We start from the raw sequence: 17,061 nt of genomic DNA, 5'->3' as shown, positions 1-17,061 counted from the left end.
TAACTGGTGCCTAAATACACGGGTAGGTATAAAGTCTCGTTAACTGGTGCCTAAATACACGGGTGGGTATAAAGTCTCGTTAACTGGTGCCTAAATACACGGGTAGGTATAAAGTGTCGTTAACTGGTGCCTAAATACACGGGTAGGTATAAAGTCTCGTTAACTGGTGCCTAAATACACGGGTAGGTATAAAGTCTCGTTAACTGGTGTCTAAATACACGGGTAGGTATAAAGTCTCGTTAACTGGTGCCTAAATACACGGGTAGGTATAAAGTCTCGTTAACTGGTGCCTAAATACACGGGTAGGTATAAAGTCTCGTTAACTGGTGCCTAAATACACGGGTAGGTATAAAGTCTCGTTAACTGGTGTCTAAATACACGGGTAGGTATAAAGTCTCGTTAACTGGTGCCTAAATACACGGGTAGGTATAAAGTCTCGTTAACTGGTGCCTAAATACACGGGTAGGTATAAAGTCTCGTTAACTGGTGCCTAAATACACGGGTAGGTATAAAGTCTCGTTAACTGGTGCCTAAATACACGGGTAGGTATAAAGCCTCGTTAACTGGTGCCTAAATACACGGGTGGGTATAAAGCCTTGTTAACTGGTGCCTAAATACACGGGTAGGTATAAAGTCTCGTTAACTGGTGCCTAAATACACGGGTAGGTATAAAGTCTCGTTAACTGGTGCCTAAATACACGGGTAGGTATAAAGTCTCGTTAACTGGTGCCTAAATACACGGGTAGGTATAAAGTCTCGTTAACTGGTGCCTAAATACACGGGTAGGTATAAAGTCTCGTTAACTGGTGCCTAAATACACGGGTGGGTATAAAGTCTCGTTAACTGGTGCCTAAATACACGGGTGGGTATAAAGTCTCGTTAACTGGTGCCTAAATACACGGGTAGGTATAAAGTCTCGTTAACTGGTGCCTAAATACACGGGTGGGTATAAAGTCTCGTTAACTGGTGTCTAAATACACGGGTGGGTATAAAGTCTCGTTAACTGGTGCCTAAATACACGGGTGGGTATAAAGTCTCGTTAACTGGTGCCTAAATGCACGGGTAGGTATAAAGTCTCGTTAACTGGTGCCTAAATACACGGGTGGGTATAAAGCCTCGTTAACTGGTGCCTAAATACACGGGTAGGTATAAAGTCTCGTTAACTGGTGCCTAAATACACGGGTGGGTATAAAGTCTCGTTAACTGGTGCCTAAATACACGGGTGGGTATAAAGTCTCGTTAACTGGTGCCTAAATACACGGGTGGGTATAAAGCCTCGTTAACTGGTGCCTAAATACACGGGTAGGTATAAAGTCTCGTTAACTGGTGCCTAAATACACGGGTGGGTATAAAGTCTCGTTAACTGGTGCCTAAATACACGGGTAGGTATAAAGTCTCGTTAACTGGTGCCTAAATACACGGGTAGGTATAAAGTCTCGTTAACTGGTGCCTAAATACACGGGTAGGTATAAAGTCTCGTTAACTGGTGCCTAAATACACGGGTAGGTATAAAGCCTCGTTAACTGGTGCCTAAATACACGGGTAGGTATAAAGCCTCGTTAACTGGTGCCTAAATACACGGGTAGGTATAAAGTCTCGTTAACTGGTGCCTAAATACACGGGTAGGTATAAAGTCTCGTTAACTGGTGCCTAAATACACGGGTAGGTATAAAGTCTCGTTAACTGGTGCCTAAATACACGGGTAGGTATAAAGTCTCGTTAACTGGTGCCTAAATACACGGGTAGGTATAAAGTCTCGTTAACTGGTGCCTAAATACACGGGTAGGTATAAAGTCTCGTTAACTGGTGCCTAAATACACGGGTAGGTATAAAGTCTCGTTAACTGGTGTCTAAATACACGGGTCGGTATAAAGCCTCGTTAACTGGTGCCTAAATACACGGGTAGGTATAAAGTCTCGTTAACTGGTGCCTAAATACACGGGTAGGTATAAAGTCTCGTTAACTGGTGCCTAAATACACGGGTAGGTATAAAGCCTCGTTAACTGGTGCCTAAATACACGGGTAGGTATAAAGTCTCGTTAACTGGTGCCTAAATACACGGGTAGGTATAAAGTCTCGTTAACTGGTGCCTAAATACACGGCTAACGACTAAACTCATCTGTTCAATAATGGAAAATTGCACAACCTGCTCCGAGCCGATGCAAAGCATTTTTGAAATAAACAAAATAAATGCCGATTGTGCGTCATTCCACCCCCTCCAACCACACCCTCTTCCTTCAGCGAGCTGCTTGTGGCCAGACATCGCATTGCAGCTTAGTATTGCCCCCACCCTCTCCAAAACACCATCACTGCGGCCCCAATAGCCGTGCCTCGCAAGCCAGGATTCGGGTTAGAATCCACACAGGAGGGATTTTTATTGCTATGCTTGTGCCCTGCGACAGCTGAAGCTGCGCCACGTGAACTCAACATGAACCCAACATTTTGAAGTTTCGTTCAGGGCAGGCGACGCCCAACGAAAGCATCTCTGATCCAAGCCACACGCCATTGTGCATTGTTTTGGTCTGAACAGCGACTACGGCTCAATTATACACTGGCGTCTTAACTGCTCAGGATAATTACCGAGATTTAATCCGCTGACAAAATCGACCCACAGACAGCAGCAGACTTACAGCTAAATAAAAGCACTTACAAAGAGATAAAACCTGCTAAAATTTCTGAGTGATTAAGCATGCTAGGACACAACAATCTGTAAACTGGTCTTTTTATCCTGCACTCTATTTATACAAACTTTGATCCAATCACAACACCTCTGGGTAAACCAGTTCAATTTAGTGGGATTTGAGTGAATCTAGATGTCAGATCACCACTAACCCCCCCCCTCCCCCCGCCGAACAGAAATGATTTATACAATCAATGTTCTGACTAGTACTTGAAAGGCTCGTCAAGAACGTTTTGGCAGAGAATTTTCACAAACCTTTCTAACAGCCTTTCCCTTCATAATTAGAAAATTACACGTTCCTTTTTCACCCTCACCATCACAGTTAGATGTCCCTAAGCCACCTGCTTGTGCCGAGCCTCGGGGCAATACCACTGAGGGGGTCACCAGTGTATTTTTGCCCCTTATTGGCCCTGTTTTTTTTTTCTCTGTTTCTTCTGCTTCTCCCAGGAGATGACATGGTTGCAGGGGGAAGAAGGAGGACTGTCTTGTCATGATCCTCCAGCCATTTCAAGGTGTGGGGCAGGCTTACTAGCCTTTTTCCTGCCTGCCAATTTTGTATATTCAGATGAATTATTGGGTTTCCAGCTGGTGCATTCAGCTCGGTTTCTTTTACCTGCAATGGCCTGGCTCACACTGTTAACATATGACAAGGAGAACAACTGACATGCACCTGCACTGGATGGGAATGCACATTGGTACTCTAATACACCATAGAACCAACAAACTAAAACACTGGGTGTTAAACATGTAGATGACAAGACATCTAAAACCAGATGCAGTGTGGTTCTCTAGTCAACAGGAGTGGATCTTGTGTCGCCCTGCCCACTTACATGCATCAACATGAGGCAGGAGGTTCAAACGCCAAGTTTTCAATGAATTGACAGTCTTTGAATGAGCGATTAAAACAGAAGTCTTGCAATTGAATTCAATTCAATTTTCACAGTGAAATGTGAATTCTGGGTTTACGGAGGCACCACGAACGTGCAAACAGAAATTAATTTTCAGGCCAACAACCGTTGCCTATAGTTACCCAATAAACCTAGCTGTGCAACGTTGTGGATATCTAGCTGTTCTGAGTACAGAAACTAGGCAACATCGGGTGAGTGACAAGGAGACACCTCCTTACAATCACATCAACTTCAGGGCAGTTACCAGTTCTAGAAGGAGAGTAGATTGTGCGAAGCAGATTCCTGCTGTGGCACAACAATAGAACCGTGTTATGTACTGGTTTAAGAAATTGGGCTATTTCTCTTCCAAAGAAAGTTTGGCTGCTCTTACCTGTGTGCAGAACAATGAAACAGGCCATCACCTTCTGAGCCAGCAACAACCCATTGGAATACTTGTCAAACCACATGGGCGCTCCCTCTGCAGAACTAAAAGAAACCATAAGATTAGCCCACGGCTATGTGGCCTTTCACCCATTTCAAACCCCCAACCCCACTGTGCAGGGAGAGCGTAGCAACAGCAGTTCAAGAGAGTTCTCCCTCCTTGTTGGCATGTGCCTGGACTACGCTGGTAATTGTCCACGGTGGCAAGCTTGAGATTGGTAACCCTAGATGTGGGAGTTTATCAGTCTGAACCCATGTCTCATCACTGTGTGGGTTAGAGCATTCGCAGATATACCCCAACACTTCCATTTACTTCTACATGGCCTCCTTCAGTCTTGGTCACTGCTCATACTGGATCACACAGTTCTATTCCTGGTGAGGGTGATGAGCTATGCTGGTGTGCAGTTCCACTGGCACAGCTTCAGTACCTTGCTCTGGTGGCTATTCTTTAGGTGTGAGGCTAGCGGTTGTGAGCAGGCTATCGGTCTGGGTTTGGAGGGCGGAATATCACACCCTGTGCTTTCTGGTGGGGATCAGGAATGAGAACTCTGTCTTTTAACCCTTTCTTAGCTGAGGGATGTTGAGGTCACCTGTGGCAATGACTTTGACTATGATCAGCGCAGACTGAGCATCAAACCCGAGATCTTCATGCTCTGCATGGCTTAGTGCCACAGCACATGAATTTGGGGGCTGGCTGTATAGACAAGCTTGAGCAGAATTTTTACATTGCTGATGGCTCTGGGATTAACATCCAGGGTGTGTGTTGCTTGTTGATGGACAAAACACTGCACTGAGTGTCGCTTTCTGACTTTACGCCTTAATGTGGCCAATCCCCAGCCTGCTGCTAGTGAGGAAACCACTTTCGTGGTCACTGGACATATTTTAATGTGTTGATACCAAGAAAATTGTGCAATGCTTTAATATACAAATATGTATCTTGTATGATGTTCTAAGTCAGCACTTTAACTGCTCCCACTGCTAGTGACAGACCTGTAGCCACTTGTTCTTAACCCTATCGGTACACAGCTCAAAGTGATCTCTCCAGATAGAGCCCCCATTTTGAAGGACAGGATCTACAATTGTACTTCAGGGGGTTTCTCACACTTCACACATCCCACTGTGCTCTGCTGTCGATACTGGTAAATACCTTTTGCAATTCAGCCTCCAAATACTTAAGAGTTAATAAATATTAAAGCCACTTGTTGCGTTTTAAAAAAATTGTGGAAAGAATCGCCAAAGTCTGTAAGTATAGTCAAAACTTCTCACCGCTGATTGAACAGTGCCACCTGTTGGACAACTGCACACTAAGCCGCACAGGGCCAGAGCATTGCCTAGGGGATCAGCAGCTTGTTTTTCAATCCCTACCACATAGGAGTACAACTTCAAAGCACAACAACATAGCAGACTTACATCAGAACTAAAGGTGGGGCCATACGCTCACTGAGTGAGGCTATAGTGGTTCATCTGAAAAATCTTAACATTTCCCATTCCATACTATACTTAATCTACATTTATATATAGTCATTATTTTCAGGATAGAAAAATTTTCCCCCACATAGACTTAATGTGGGTTGTTGAGAAATCAACAGGTAATTATGTATGGTTTGTGGTCCATCAACTGATTTAACACCAACTATTTCTTAAACGTGGCATCTGATTAATGATTTGGGTGCATTTCAATCTACTTGTACCAACATCCCTGGAAAGGTAAGGCTTTCGTTTCAGATGAAGCGACATAGTCTCATTCCGTGAGCTCATGGGCCCACCTTTAATACCGATATAATGAAGTGTAAAGAGAAATGACCAGAGAGCCGAAAGGCTGTAGCCCTGTCTTCAACCCATGCTCCCTGTTGAGTACCAACAGTGGGTATAAATCTGGAAGCTATGTTGATCAGGACTAAGTTTAAAACACAATTTTAATCCGCAATTCAGCCCCCACAAATGAAATGGTGGGTATACGCAGTGTATCCTGGCTTACACTCCAGACTCTGCTCTTTTTAAAGGGTTCTTCGTCCTTGCAGTTTATAGTATTGGAAGCACCCAGCCGAATTATCATCCTGTGCCCGTCTGCCTCTTATTCTCCATTCAGCCGGCTGCCAGCCATCTGCTGTCCTCGCTGTGGCCCGCCCGGACTCCCAAGTTCCAGACTGAGACTTTTGACCATCACCTCAATCCTAATAAATTATTTAATGCAGCTGGCACAAGCAAAGAGTCAAATTAGGATTTTAATTGGAAAAAAAAAAATCAAGAAGAATGCTGTAAATACACAGCGGGTAAGTCAGCATTTGTAAATGGAAATGGTCGGATAAGGTTTCGAGTTCTCAACCCCCCTTCTCGGTTTGACAGACCAGCCAGCATCTTCAATTTTAGTTTCATGTTTATTGCTTTTGCACTTTATTTTTTCATTTCTTACTTTTTTATTCTGTCTTCTAGTTTGGAGCCTTGGAGGATTGACAACCTCTTACTTCAGCCATGGAAAAAAATAAAAAAAGACTTGCATTTCTATAGCGCCTTTCACGACCACCAGACGTCTCAAAGCGCTTTACAGCCAATGAAGTACTTTTGAAGTGGAGTCACTGTTGTAATGTGGGAAACGCGGCAGCAAATTTGCGCACAGCAAGCTCCCACAAACAGCATTGTGATAATGACCAGATCATCTGGTTCTTTTGTTATGTTGACTGAGGGATAAATATTGGACAGGACATCGGGGAGAACGCCCCTGCTTTTCTTCGAAATAGTGCCATGGGATCTTTTGTGTCAACTTGATAGGGCAGATGAGGCCTCAGATTACCATCTCATCCGAAAGACAGCACCTCCGACAGTGCAGCACTCCCTCAGCACTGCACTGGGAGTGTCAGCCTAGATTTCTGTGCTCAAGTCCCTGGGGTGGGACTTGAACCCACAACCTTCTGACTCAGAGGCGAGTGTGCTACCAACTGAACTATGGCTGACACATAATGGTAATGAATGAAGGACATGCAGTTTGCCGAGATGGAAAGTATTAGCCCTGGCTCACTGGTAACACTGGAGTGGGCCTTTGGCGTAGCGGTAGCATCCCCGCCGCTGGGCCAGAAGGTGTAGGGTTTCGAACCCCGCTCCAGACAGTCCCGGCAAGTGGAGTCGGAGCTCCGGCTCTAAATTCTGGGTTGACATCCAGCGGGATACTTGCATCCGTGGGTGTGGGTGGCCCCCCCCCCTCGTATGGGTTGTGGGAGCCCGTAAAACCCTCCCGCCATAGGACTAACCACCCTAATGGCTGGTACGAAGATGGTTACGGTCACGGAAGGAACGTTAACGCGGCCAGAAATCCTTCCACCACTTCATACAGTTCCCCAAAGGGAGCAGTGTGAAGACACGTGCGACGACGACTGGTAACACTCTATCTCCCCGGTGTCCTGGCCAATATTTAGCCCTCCACCAACATCATTAAAACAGATTACCTGGTCATTATCTCACTGCTGTCTGTGGGAGTTTGCTGTTTGTGGGAGTTTGCTGTGAGCAAATTGGCTGCTGCGTTTCCCACATTACAACAGTGATTACACTTCAAAAGTACTTAACTGGCTGTAAGTCGCTATGGGATGTCCTGAGGTCGTGTAAGGCCCTATATCAATGCAAGTCTTTCGTCTTAGTACACAGCTACTCCTAGAGTCAGTGGTGAATGGACCATTTTAACAGATTGCCCCTCACCCTCACTCACCTGTTCATTATGGACGAGCAGTTGGTAATGTTCAAGGAATTGGATTTTTTACAAAATTCCTGCAGCATAAACCCAAAGCAAACGAGGTAGGCAAAAATCGTGAGGCTGAACTTGACCAGGAAACACACCAAGAAGTGCTGCTGAGTCTGCAGACAGGAACACAGACAGACAATGTTATGATCGTCTCAGGGATCAGGGCAATTCACATATTCGGAGCTGTCTCAGTATTAGGATCACTTATGTTTAATACTTCTAAAAAAAAAGGAAGAATTATGATTAGAGTAAGTGATTTGTTACTGTGTGACATCTTACACATGTTTACATTTATCCCGTGTAGTGTGGCCTATTATTTAAATGTTGCAATGATGCATTGATAAAGTCTCGGGCGGAATGATAATTCTGGTTTGTCAGTGGAATAGAGCAGCAGCAAATCACTTTCCCCAGTAACAATCTGTTTGATAACCTTTTGTGTCTTGTTAGTTCTCATTTAAATTTTAAAAAACCTTTAATTTGCCCTGCTTCTTTGTTTCTCTGTCTATTCACCAAGCATGGCCATATGAAGATACGGAAGGGGCAAGAGGAGACAATCAGGCCCATCATGCCCAAACAAGGGTGTAACCGTGTGATGCGCTATCAACAATACCAAAGACTACGAGATGGACTTAAATGAAGTAGGCTTTTATTGACTAAGAACTAGAGCATGCCTCTGCTAGTGAATCCATCCTAAGAGCTCCCGGGGGAAGGGTGGTGAGTCACCTTTATACCCGGGCTTAGGGGTGGAGCCAAGGGCTGAGACATGCCTGGGCTTATACAGGGTTAACAGTGGTTTACCACACAGGCATGTACAGGTTAACAGTGGTTTACCACATTCACCCCTCGTTTAAAAAAGAGTCCGGCGGGGTGAAGTGTTTCAAAAGTTCGTATACGAAAGTCTCTCCGGGGGTCTTGTCTGCCGTAATGATCTTCGTGGTGCCGGTTGCGGCGGTTCTTTGCCCGCGGCCGCTTCTCGCGTGGGACGGAGCACTGGCGTGTCGTCCTCTCGGGGTAGGGATGGCACCGGCATGTCGTCAGTTCGTGGTAGACACCCCGGTGGTGCGTGGAGGTAGTGGATGGTGATCGATGGTGTTTCGGGTGGTACCCGAGGGTGCGAGGTCTCGAATTGAGACTGTGTCCTCCCGCCCGTCAGGATACGCCACGTAGGCGTACTGTGGGTTGGCGTGGAGGTGGTGAACCTTTTCGACCAGGGGGTCCGTCTTATGGCTCCTCACGTGTTTCCTGAGCAGGACGGGTCCCGGAGACGTCAGCCATGGCGGTAGTGATGTCCCCGAGGTGGATTTCCTGGGGAAGACGAACATCTTCTCGTGAGGGGTGGCGTTTGTGGCAGTACAGAGCAGTGATCGTATGGAGTGGAGCACATCGGGGAGGACATCTTGCCAGCGGAAGATTGGGAGGTCCTTGGATTTTAGGGCGAGCATGGCGGTCTTCCACACCGTTGCGTTCTCCCTCTCTACCTGTCCGTTACCCCGGGGGTTGTAGCTGGTAGTCCTGCTCGTGGCTATGCCCTTCTCGAGCAGGTACTGGCGCAGCTCGTCGCTCATGAACGACGAGCCCCTGTCGCTGTGGATGTAATTGGGGAAGCCAAATATGGCGAACAGGTCGTGGAGGCACCTGATGACTGTGGCGCTGGTCATGTCCGGGCAGGGGATGGCGAAGGGGAAGCGGGAGTACTCGTCAATAATATTGAGGAAGTACGTGTTGCGGTCAGAGGAGGGAAGGGGCCCCTTGAAATCGACGCTGAGACGTTCGAAGGGGCGGGTGGCTTTAATCAGGTGTGCCCTGTCTGGCCTATAAAAATGCGGTTTGCATTCGGCGCAGACCTGGCAGTTCCTGGTCATGGTCCTGACCTCCTCGATGGAGTAAGGCAGGTTGCGAGCTTTAATAAAGTGGAAGAACCTGGTGACCCCCGGGTGGCAGAGATCATTGTGGAGGGTCCGTAGCCTATCGACTTGTGCGTTGGCACATGTCCCACGGGATAGGGCGTCTGGGGGCTCATTAAGTTTCCCGGGCCGGTATAAGATATCGTAGTTGTAGGTGGATAACTCGATCCTCCACCGCAATATCTTATCATTTTTGATTTTCCCCCTTTGTCTGTTGTTAAACATAAATGCTACTGACCGTTGGTCAGTGAGCAGGGTGAAATGTTTACCGGCCAGGTAATGTCTCCAGTGCCGTACAGCCTTCACTATCGCCTGGGCCTCCTTCTCGACTGAGGAGTGTCGAATTTCGGGGCCCTGGAGGGTCCGTGAAAAGAAGGCCACGGGTCTCCCCACCTGGTTAAGGGTTGCGGCTAGGGCGAAGTCGGATGCATCGCTCTCCACTTGGAAAGGGATGGACTCATCCACTGCGTTCATTGTGGCCTTCGCAATGTCCTCTTTTATGAGGGTGAAGGCCGCACGGGCCTCTGCCGTCAGGGGGAAGGAGGTTGACTTGATGAGGGGCCGGGCTTTGTCCGCATAGTTGGGCACCCACTGGGCGTAGTAAGAGAAGAACCCTAGGCATCTCTTCAGGGCTTTTAGGCAGTGGGGGGGGGGGGGGGGTAGTTCCAGGAGGGGGCGCATTCGGTTGGGGTCGGGGCCGATGACTCCGTTTTCCACCACGCAGCCAAGAATAGCGAGGCGCGCGGTGCGGAACATACATTTTTCTCTGTTGTATGTCAGATTCAGCCGTTGGGCCGTACGGAGGAATTTTTCTAGGTTGGCGTCGTGGTCCTGCCGGTCATGGCCGCAGATGGTGACGTTGTCTAGATAGGGGAAGGTGGCCTGCAGCGCGTTCTGGTCAACCATCTGGTCCATCTCCCTTTGGAAGACCGAGACCCCGTTGGTGACGCCGAAGGGGACTCGGAGGAAGTGGTAGAGGCGACCGTCAGCCTCGAAGGCCGTGTACTGGCGGTCCTCAGGCATGATGGGGAGCTGGTGGTATGCCGACTTCAGATCAATCGTCGAGAATACCCGGTATTGTGCTATCTGGTTGACCATGTCAGATATGCGGGGAAGTGGGTATGCGTCTAATTGCGTGTATCGATTGATCGTCTGGCTGTAATCAATAACCAGGCGCTGTTTTTCGCCAGTCTTTACTACCACCACTTGGGCTCGCCATGGGCTGGTGCTGTCCTCGATAATCCCTTCCCTCAGGAGTCTTTGTACTTCTGATTTAATAAAGCTCCTATCCCCGGCACTGTACCGCCTGCTTTTAGTAGCAATTGACTTGCAGTCTTTGGCGAGGTTAGCGAACAACGGGGGGGGGTTTGACCTTCAGGGTGGACAGGCTGCATACTTTGCGCGGCGCCGTGTTTAAATTCTGCTGGCTGCAGACTGTAAGTGGGGGCAGTGGCCCGCCATATGCCATCGTGACGCTCTCCAGATGGCACTGGAAGTCTAATCCTAGCAGTACGGGAGCGCAAAGCTGTGGCAGGACGAGGAATTTAAACTCTCTGTACTCCACGCCGTTCACTGTCAGAGTCGCTACACAGTAGCCGCCAACGTCCGCCGTATGGGACTTTGAGGCCATAAAGACCTGGTGGCGTGTGCGCATAACCGATAGGGAGTAGCGTCGCACCGTGTTGGGGTGGATGAAGCTCTCTGTGCTTCCACAGTCGAAAAGGCAATTTGTGGCATGGCCATTTACCTTTACGTTCATCATGGACCTGGCTAGTTGATGGGGCCTAGATTGGTCCAGGGTGATGGAGGCCATCGTCGAGGTCGGTGGGTCGCTGTAGTATTCGCCCGCGCCGAGGGCCTGGTCCCGAGATGGTGTCCAAGATGGCGGCTCCCCCTCGGCTGGTGGTGTCCAAAATGGCGGCCCGCACGGCTCACACGTGGTTGGTGGGGTCCAAAATGGCGGCCTGTGCGGTTCACACGCGGCGCTGCTGGAATTGGGGGTCGATTTCGCCTTGCACACTCTCGCGTAGTGGCCTTTCTTGCCGCATTTGGAGCAGGTCGCGTCCTTTGCTGGGCATTGCTGTCTGGGGTGCTTGGCCTGGCCGCAGAAGTAGCATTTCTGGCCTCTGGTCATTGCAGCTGTAGTTGGGCTGCTGGCGGCTTGTGGCCTTACCGGGTCCCAAGATGGCTGCTCCCGTGGCATCCACGTGGCCATCCGGTCAGGGGGGGTAGGCGTCCATGTTTTGGAGGGCCACGTCTAACGAGTTAGCGAGGGCCACCGTCTTCTGCAGGTCGAGCCCCCTCTGTTCCAGCAGCCTCTGCCGAGTATAGTTGGACCTGATGCCGGCTACGTAGGCGTCTCGGATCAGGTCTTCCGTGCATTCCTTGGCCGTCACCGCTTTGCAATTACAGTCCCGGCCGAGGACTCTCAGTGCCAGTAAATATTCAGCGCCCGATTCCCCGGGGCTCTGTTTTCGGGTAGCCAGGTGGTGTCTGGCGTAGACCTCGTTAACAGGCCTCACGTATTGTTCCTTTAGCGTCGCGATGGTGGCCACGTAAGTAGTGGCGTCTCGGATGATCGAGTAGACTCGGTGGCTCACCCGTGAGTTCAAGACAAGCCGTTTCGCGTCATCTGTAGTGACAGTAGTGCTGGAGGCCTCCAGAAAGGCTTCGAAACAGCTCAGCCAGTGTTCAAAGTTATTGGCTGTATCTGCTGCTTGAGGATCCAGGTCTAAACGTTCCGGCTTCAAGATTTGCTCCATGTTGAAAATTAGTCAATAAAATTGATGCGCTATCAACAATACCAAAGACTACGAGATGGACTTAAATGAAGTAGGCTTTTATTGACTAAGAACTAGAGCATGCCTCTGCTAGTGAATCCATCCTAAGAGCTCCCGGGGGAAGGGTGGTGAGTCACCTTTATACCCGGGCTTAGGGGTGGAGCCAGGGGCTGAGACATGCCTGGACTTGTACAGGGTTAACAGTGGTTTACCACACAGGCATGTACAGGTTAACAGTGGTTTACCACACCGTGTACACCATGGGCTCGCCCACTACCGATGCGAGCTCCGGGACAGGAAACAGGCCTACGGCTCATTCGGGATACGTGCTGGGTAATCCTTCTCCGGCTCCCTAAGGCAATCAAGCAAGGCTCTTGGTAGGCAGTAAATCGTTATACAGGAAACTTTGTGCTATCCGGCACCGACGGGACCGAGCTGTTGCCGTTCCCTCAAAACTGCTGGACACACCAGCGTTAATGTTGAAGCATACGGAGCTTTTCTTCTCCGTATCTGACAACAAACACTGTTGCTTAGCAACAGCTTCTAAACAGTCGGCCCGTACCTTGGAAGCGTCTCTCCGAAGCTGTTGCTAAGCTACAGAGACTTTGCAGAGCCTGACTGTTGAAAGAAAAGCCACGAGAAGTAAAAAAACCTAACAAAACGGCTCCTGATTTTTGCCGGTGGCTCGAGCTTGCCGGACATTTAGCCTCCGGATAACACAGTTTCCTGTAATCCCAGCTAACTAGCAACTTACTCCCTCTAATTTGGAATTGTCCCTTTTTCAGGAACTTGTTAAGTTTGATTTCACAGAACTTTAAGTGAATCCATCCATACCCAACGCATATTTCGGCATTCTGCTCCAGAGGGCGATGACTGGGAAAATAAGTATTTCCTGCTATTTAACCTAACTCTGTCTACTAATGTTATGTGTGTGCCCCCTTATCCGACCATCCCTATGTTTCTCAAATAACTTATTTAACCTAGTCAAATCCCATCATCATTAAAAAAAAAATCACTAAACATACACCCTTATAAGCTTGCGTTTCTCCAAAGTAAGTAGTAATTCGAGAAGCCCATCCTCATAACCATCAGCTGCAAGGGCAAATACTATTCTGGTTATTCCCCTCTGCAGGGTCTCCAGGGCCTCAATGATCCCCACCATGTGCAGGCGAGAAAAACTAGAAACTGGGCCCAATCCTGTCCCCGCACAACATCCAAACGTGAGCACAGTTAAACAGTGGTTCACTGGATAGCGATTAGGAGTGGGAGGGCTGGTTGTAGTTTGCCCCAAGACTAGGGACGCTGAATCCTTGTGCCACACTCCACCACTGCCCTAACCGAAACCAATCAACCCTGCACAGACCAGGGACTGAACCTGGACCTTGCACCTTCTTGGTCTGCTCGTCTCAGCTCTACACTGGGGGCGGGGGCGGACGGGTTTGCATTTATGAAGTTAACCATCAAGGGAGGTCGGCACACATCCGTTGGTTTTGATGCAACGTCGGTATGGCAGTGCAGTCTTAACAGTGGATTTGACAGGGGCGGGTGGACTTTAGAAAATAAAAAGCACCATGTTTCGGGCACATTTAGGAAAATGTGTTTTTAAAATAAAGCAGCAGCATTCCGGTGACACTGCTCACTGAGTTGAAGGTGTCGGTGGGTAAGGGATGCGGTGGAACACCTTGAAGCGAGTGAATAGCGGAAAAGTGTTTAGCTGAAGAATCAATCAAAACATTGCGACAGATTTGTGCTGTGGACACACTCTAAACCGTGACCTGGGCCACAAAATTTTGTAGTTAAGGCAAATTATCAGAGATTTACGCACATAGCTAAGTTCCAGATAATTATGTCCAATACAACATACGCCAAACTGCATAAACGTTCCCTTATTTTTAATGGGGACTGCTTCCAAGATCGGTAGCTCAGTCTCCCAATGTAAAATGCAGGCAACACAGAGTTCTTGCACTGTTCCAAGGAGTCTCACCTTTTTTGGAATGGATACAAAATTTTTTCCTGTCGTCTCCGTCATCACAGAACTGTCTGGCGGCTTCCCCAACAGAGCAGCACTGACGACAAAACAAAACTGACAATAAAAGCACAGTTTGGGATGAATACATTTTTGCTTGCTTACTTTCTAACACGTTTAACCTCCACTTCCTCAACGCCACTGCTCGCACTTGAGAGCCTACTGTCATTTTCTTAGCGTACAGCACATCTAGAGTTTGAAATAATTTCTAGCTCGTTCTGCATCACGTCACTCTCCAATCAAGGGTGCCAAAAGATAGATGTTCCCAAACCGCTCCAAAACGGTCAGCGGTACGTTTGCAAAAAGTAGACGCTGCTCGATGTTTTTCTCCCACTCTCTTTTTCCTTCCTAAATGTGGCAAACTCCCTATTTAGAGGAGGGCGAGGAAAACAGGCCACTTCCTATCACGGAACAATGCAATGCAGCACAGAACTAACTAGCACTGATCGCCAACTCCAATGCCCATCGTCTATTAGTCAATTTACTGGTTCTGTGGAGTTCTCTTTCTAAACATAGCAACAGGAGGAGGCCACTCACGAGGAGGAAAGCCTCAGGCTACAGGACGATATAAACGGGTTGGTCAGATGGGCGGAAAAGTGGCAAATGGAATTTAACCCTGAAAAGTGCGAGGTGATGCATTTTGGACGGACAAATAAGGCAAGGGAATACACAATGAGTGGTAGGACCCTAGGAAGTACAGAGGGTCAGAGGGACCTTGGTGTACATGTACATAGATCCCTGAAGGCAGCGGAACAGGTAGATAAGGTGGTTAAAAAGGCATATGGGATACTTGCCTTCATTAGCCGAGGCATAGAATATAAGAGCAGGGAGGTTATGATGGAGCTGTACAAAACGCTGGTGAGGCCACAGCTGGAGTACTGTGTGCAGTTCTGGTCGCCTCACTATAGGAAGGATGTGATTGCTTTGGAGAGGGTGCAGAGAAGATTCACCAGGATGTTACCTGGGATGGAGCGCCTCAGCTATGAAGAGAGGCTGGACAGGCTGGGGTTGTTTTCCTTGGAGCAAAGAAGGCTGAGGGGGGACCTGATTGAGGTGTACAAAATGATGAGGGGCATAGATAGGGTAGATAAAGAGGAACTTTTCCCCTTAGTAGGGGGGTCAATAACAAGGGGGCATAGATTCAGGGTAAGGGGCAGGAGATTTAGAGGGGATTTGAGGAGGAACTTCTTCACCCAGAGGGTGGTTGGAATGTGGAACTCACTGCCTGAAAGGGTGGTAGAGGCAGGAACCCTCACAACATTCAAGAAGCATTTGGATGAGCACTTGAAATGCCATTGCATACAAGGCTATGGACCAAATGCTGGAAAATGGGATTAGACTGGACAGGGATGGATGGGCGGCGCAGACACGATGGGCCGAAGGGCCTCTTTCTGTGCTGTAAAACTCTATGACTCACCCCCTCGAGCCTGTTCTGTCATTCAAGTTTTTCATGGCTGATCTGCATCTTAACTTCATTTATCCGCCTTGGTTCCGTAACCCTTAATACCTTTAACTAACAAAAATCTATCAATCTCAGTTTTGAAATTTTCAATTGACCCCCAGCCTCAACAGCTTTTGGGGAGAGAGTTTTCCAAATTCCCACCACCCTTTGTGTGAAGAAGTGCTTCCTGACATCACCCCTGAATGGCCTGGCTCTAATTTTAAGTCTATGTTCCCTTGTCTGGACTGCCCACCAGAGGAAATAGTTTCTCTCTATCTACCCAATCCTTTAATCATCTTACACACTTCAATTAGATCAGGCAACATCCGTGGAGAGAAAATAGAGTCAATGTTTCGGGTGAAAATAGAGTCAACGTTTCGGGTGAAAATAGAGTCAACGTTTCAGATTTCACCCGAAACGTTGACTCTATTTTCTCTCCACGGATGTTGCCTGGCCTGCTGAGTTTTTCCAGCATTTTCTGTTGTTATTTTGGATTTCCAGCATCTGCAGTATTTTGCTATCGTACTTCAATTAGATCGCCGCTTAATCTTCTATACTCGAGGGAATACAAGCCTAGTCTATGCAACCTGTCCTCATAATTGAGCCCTTTTAGCTCCGGTATCATTCTGGTGAATCTGCGCTGCACCCCCTCCAAGGACAATCTATCCTTCCTGAGGGGCGGGGCCCAGCACTGAACAGTACTCTAGACGTGGTCTAACCAGAGCTCTATACAACTGCAGCATCACTTGCACCCCTTGTAGTCCAGTCCCTGTGAGATAAAGACCAACATTCCATTAGCTTGTTAAATTAACTTTTGTATCTGTCCACTTACTATTCGTGATTTCTGTACTTGAACCCCTAAATCCCCCTGCTCCTCTGCAGTGCCTAGCTTCTCGCCATTTAGAAAATACCCTAATCTGTCATTCTTTAGGTCCAAAGTGGATGCCCCTACACTTGAAGGATCAAACCTGTGATTATTGGGAGGGGGAAATACCCCAGGGGTTCAGTTGCTATTCTGCCAAGAGCGCCAAAGAAACATTTAAAAAGGTCTAAAAATGCTTTGGGCACAACTGTAGCTAGAAGGTGGTTTAACAACACAATGCATAGAGATGGGAACAGAGCCTTTCTGCAGGCCAATACCCAGATTTAGTCTTGGGGTGTTCAGCAACTCA

General features: G+C 48.1%; 1 protein-coding gene across 2 annotated transcripts in view; it reads right to left on the bottom strand.

The window, feature by feature from the left end:
• The window catches only part of tmem94 (transmembrane protein 94), a 151,972-nt gene that overhangs the window by 19,005 nt on the left and 115,906 nt on the right, over positions 1 to 17,061 (bottom strand). The window contains exons 26-28 of one of the 2 annotated variants that reach the window (XM_085963319.1): positions 14,407 to 14,488; positions 7,706 to 7,851; positions 3,959 to 4,053 (exon numbers count right to left, since the gene is read on the bottom strand). In XM_085963319.1, the coding sequence (XP_085819445.1) occupies positions 3,959 to 4,053; positions 7,706 to 7,851; positions 14,407 to 14,488 (323 nt within the window). Of the gene's footprint in view, positions 1 to 3,958; positions 4,054 to 7,705; positions 7,852 to 14,406; positions 14,489 to 17,061 lie in introns of those variants that run through there. The other variant, XR_015073042.1, reaches the window with a different exon arrangement.

Source organism: Somniosus microcephalus, chromosome 21, assembly GCF_052327205.1.
Source record: "Somniosus microcephalus isolate GS21.2 chromosome 21, FLI_Smic_1.0, whole genome shotgun sequence".
NCBI classification, from domain to species: domain Eukaryota; kingdom Metazoa; phylum Chordata; class Chondrichthyes; order Squaliformes; family Somniosidae; genus Somniosus; species Somniosus microcephalus.
This window is presented reverse-complemented; position numbering and strand designations above follow the sequence as displayed.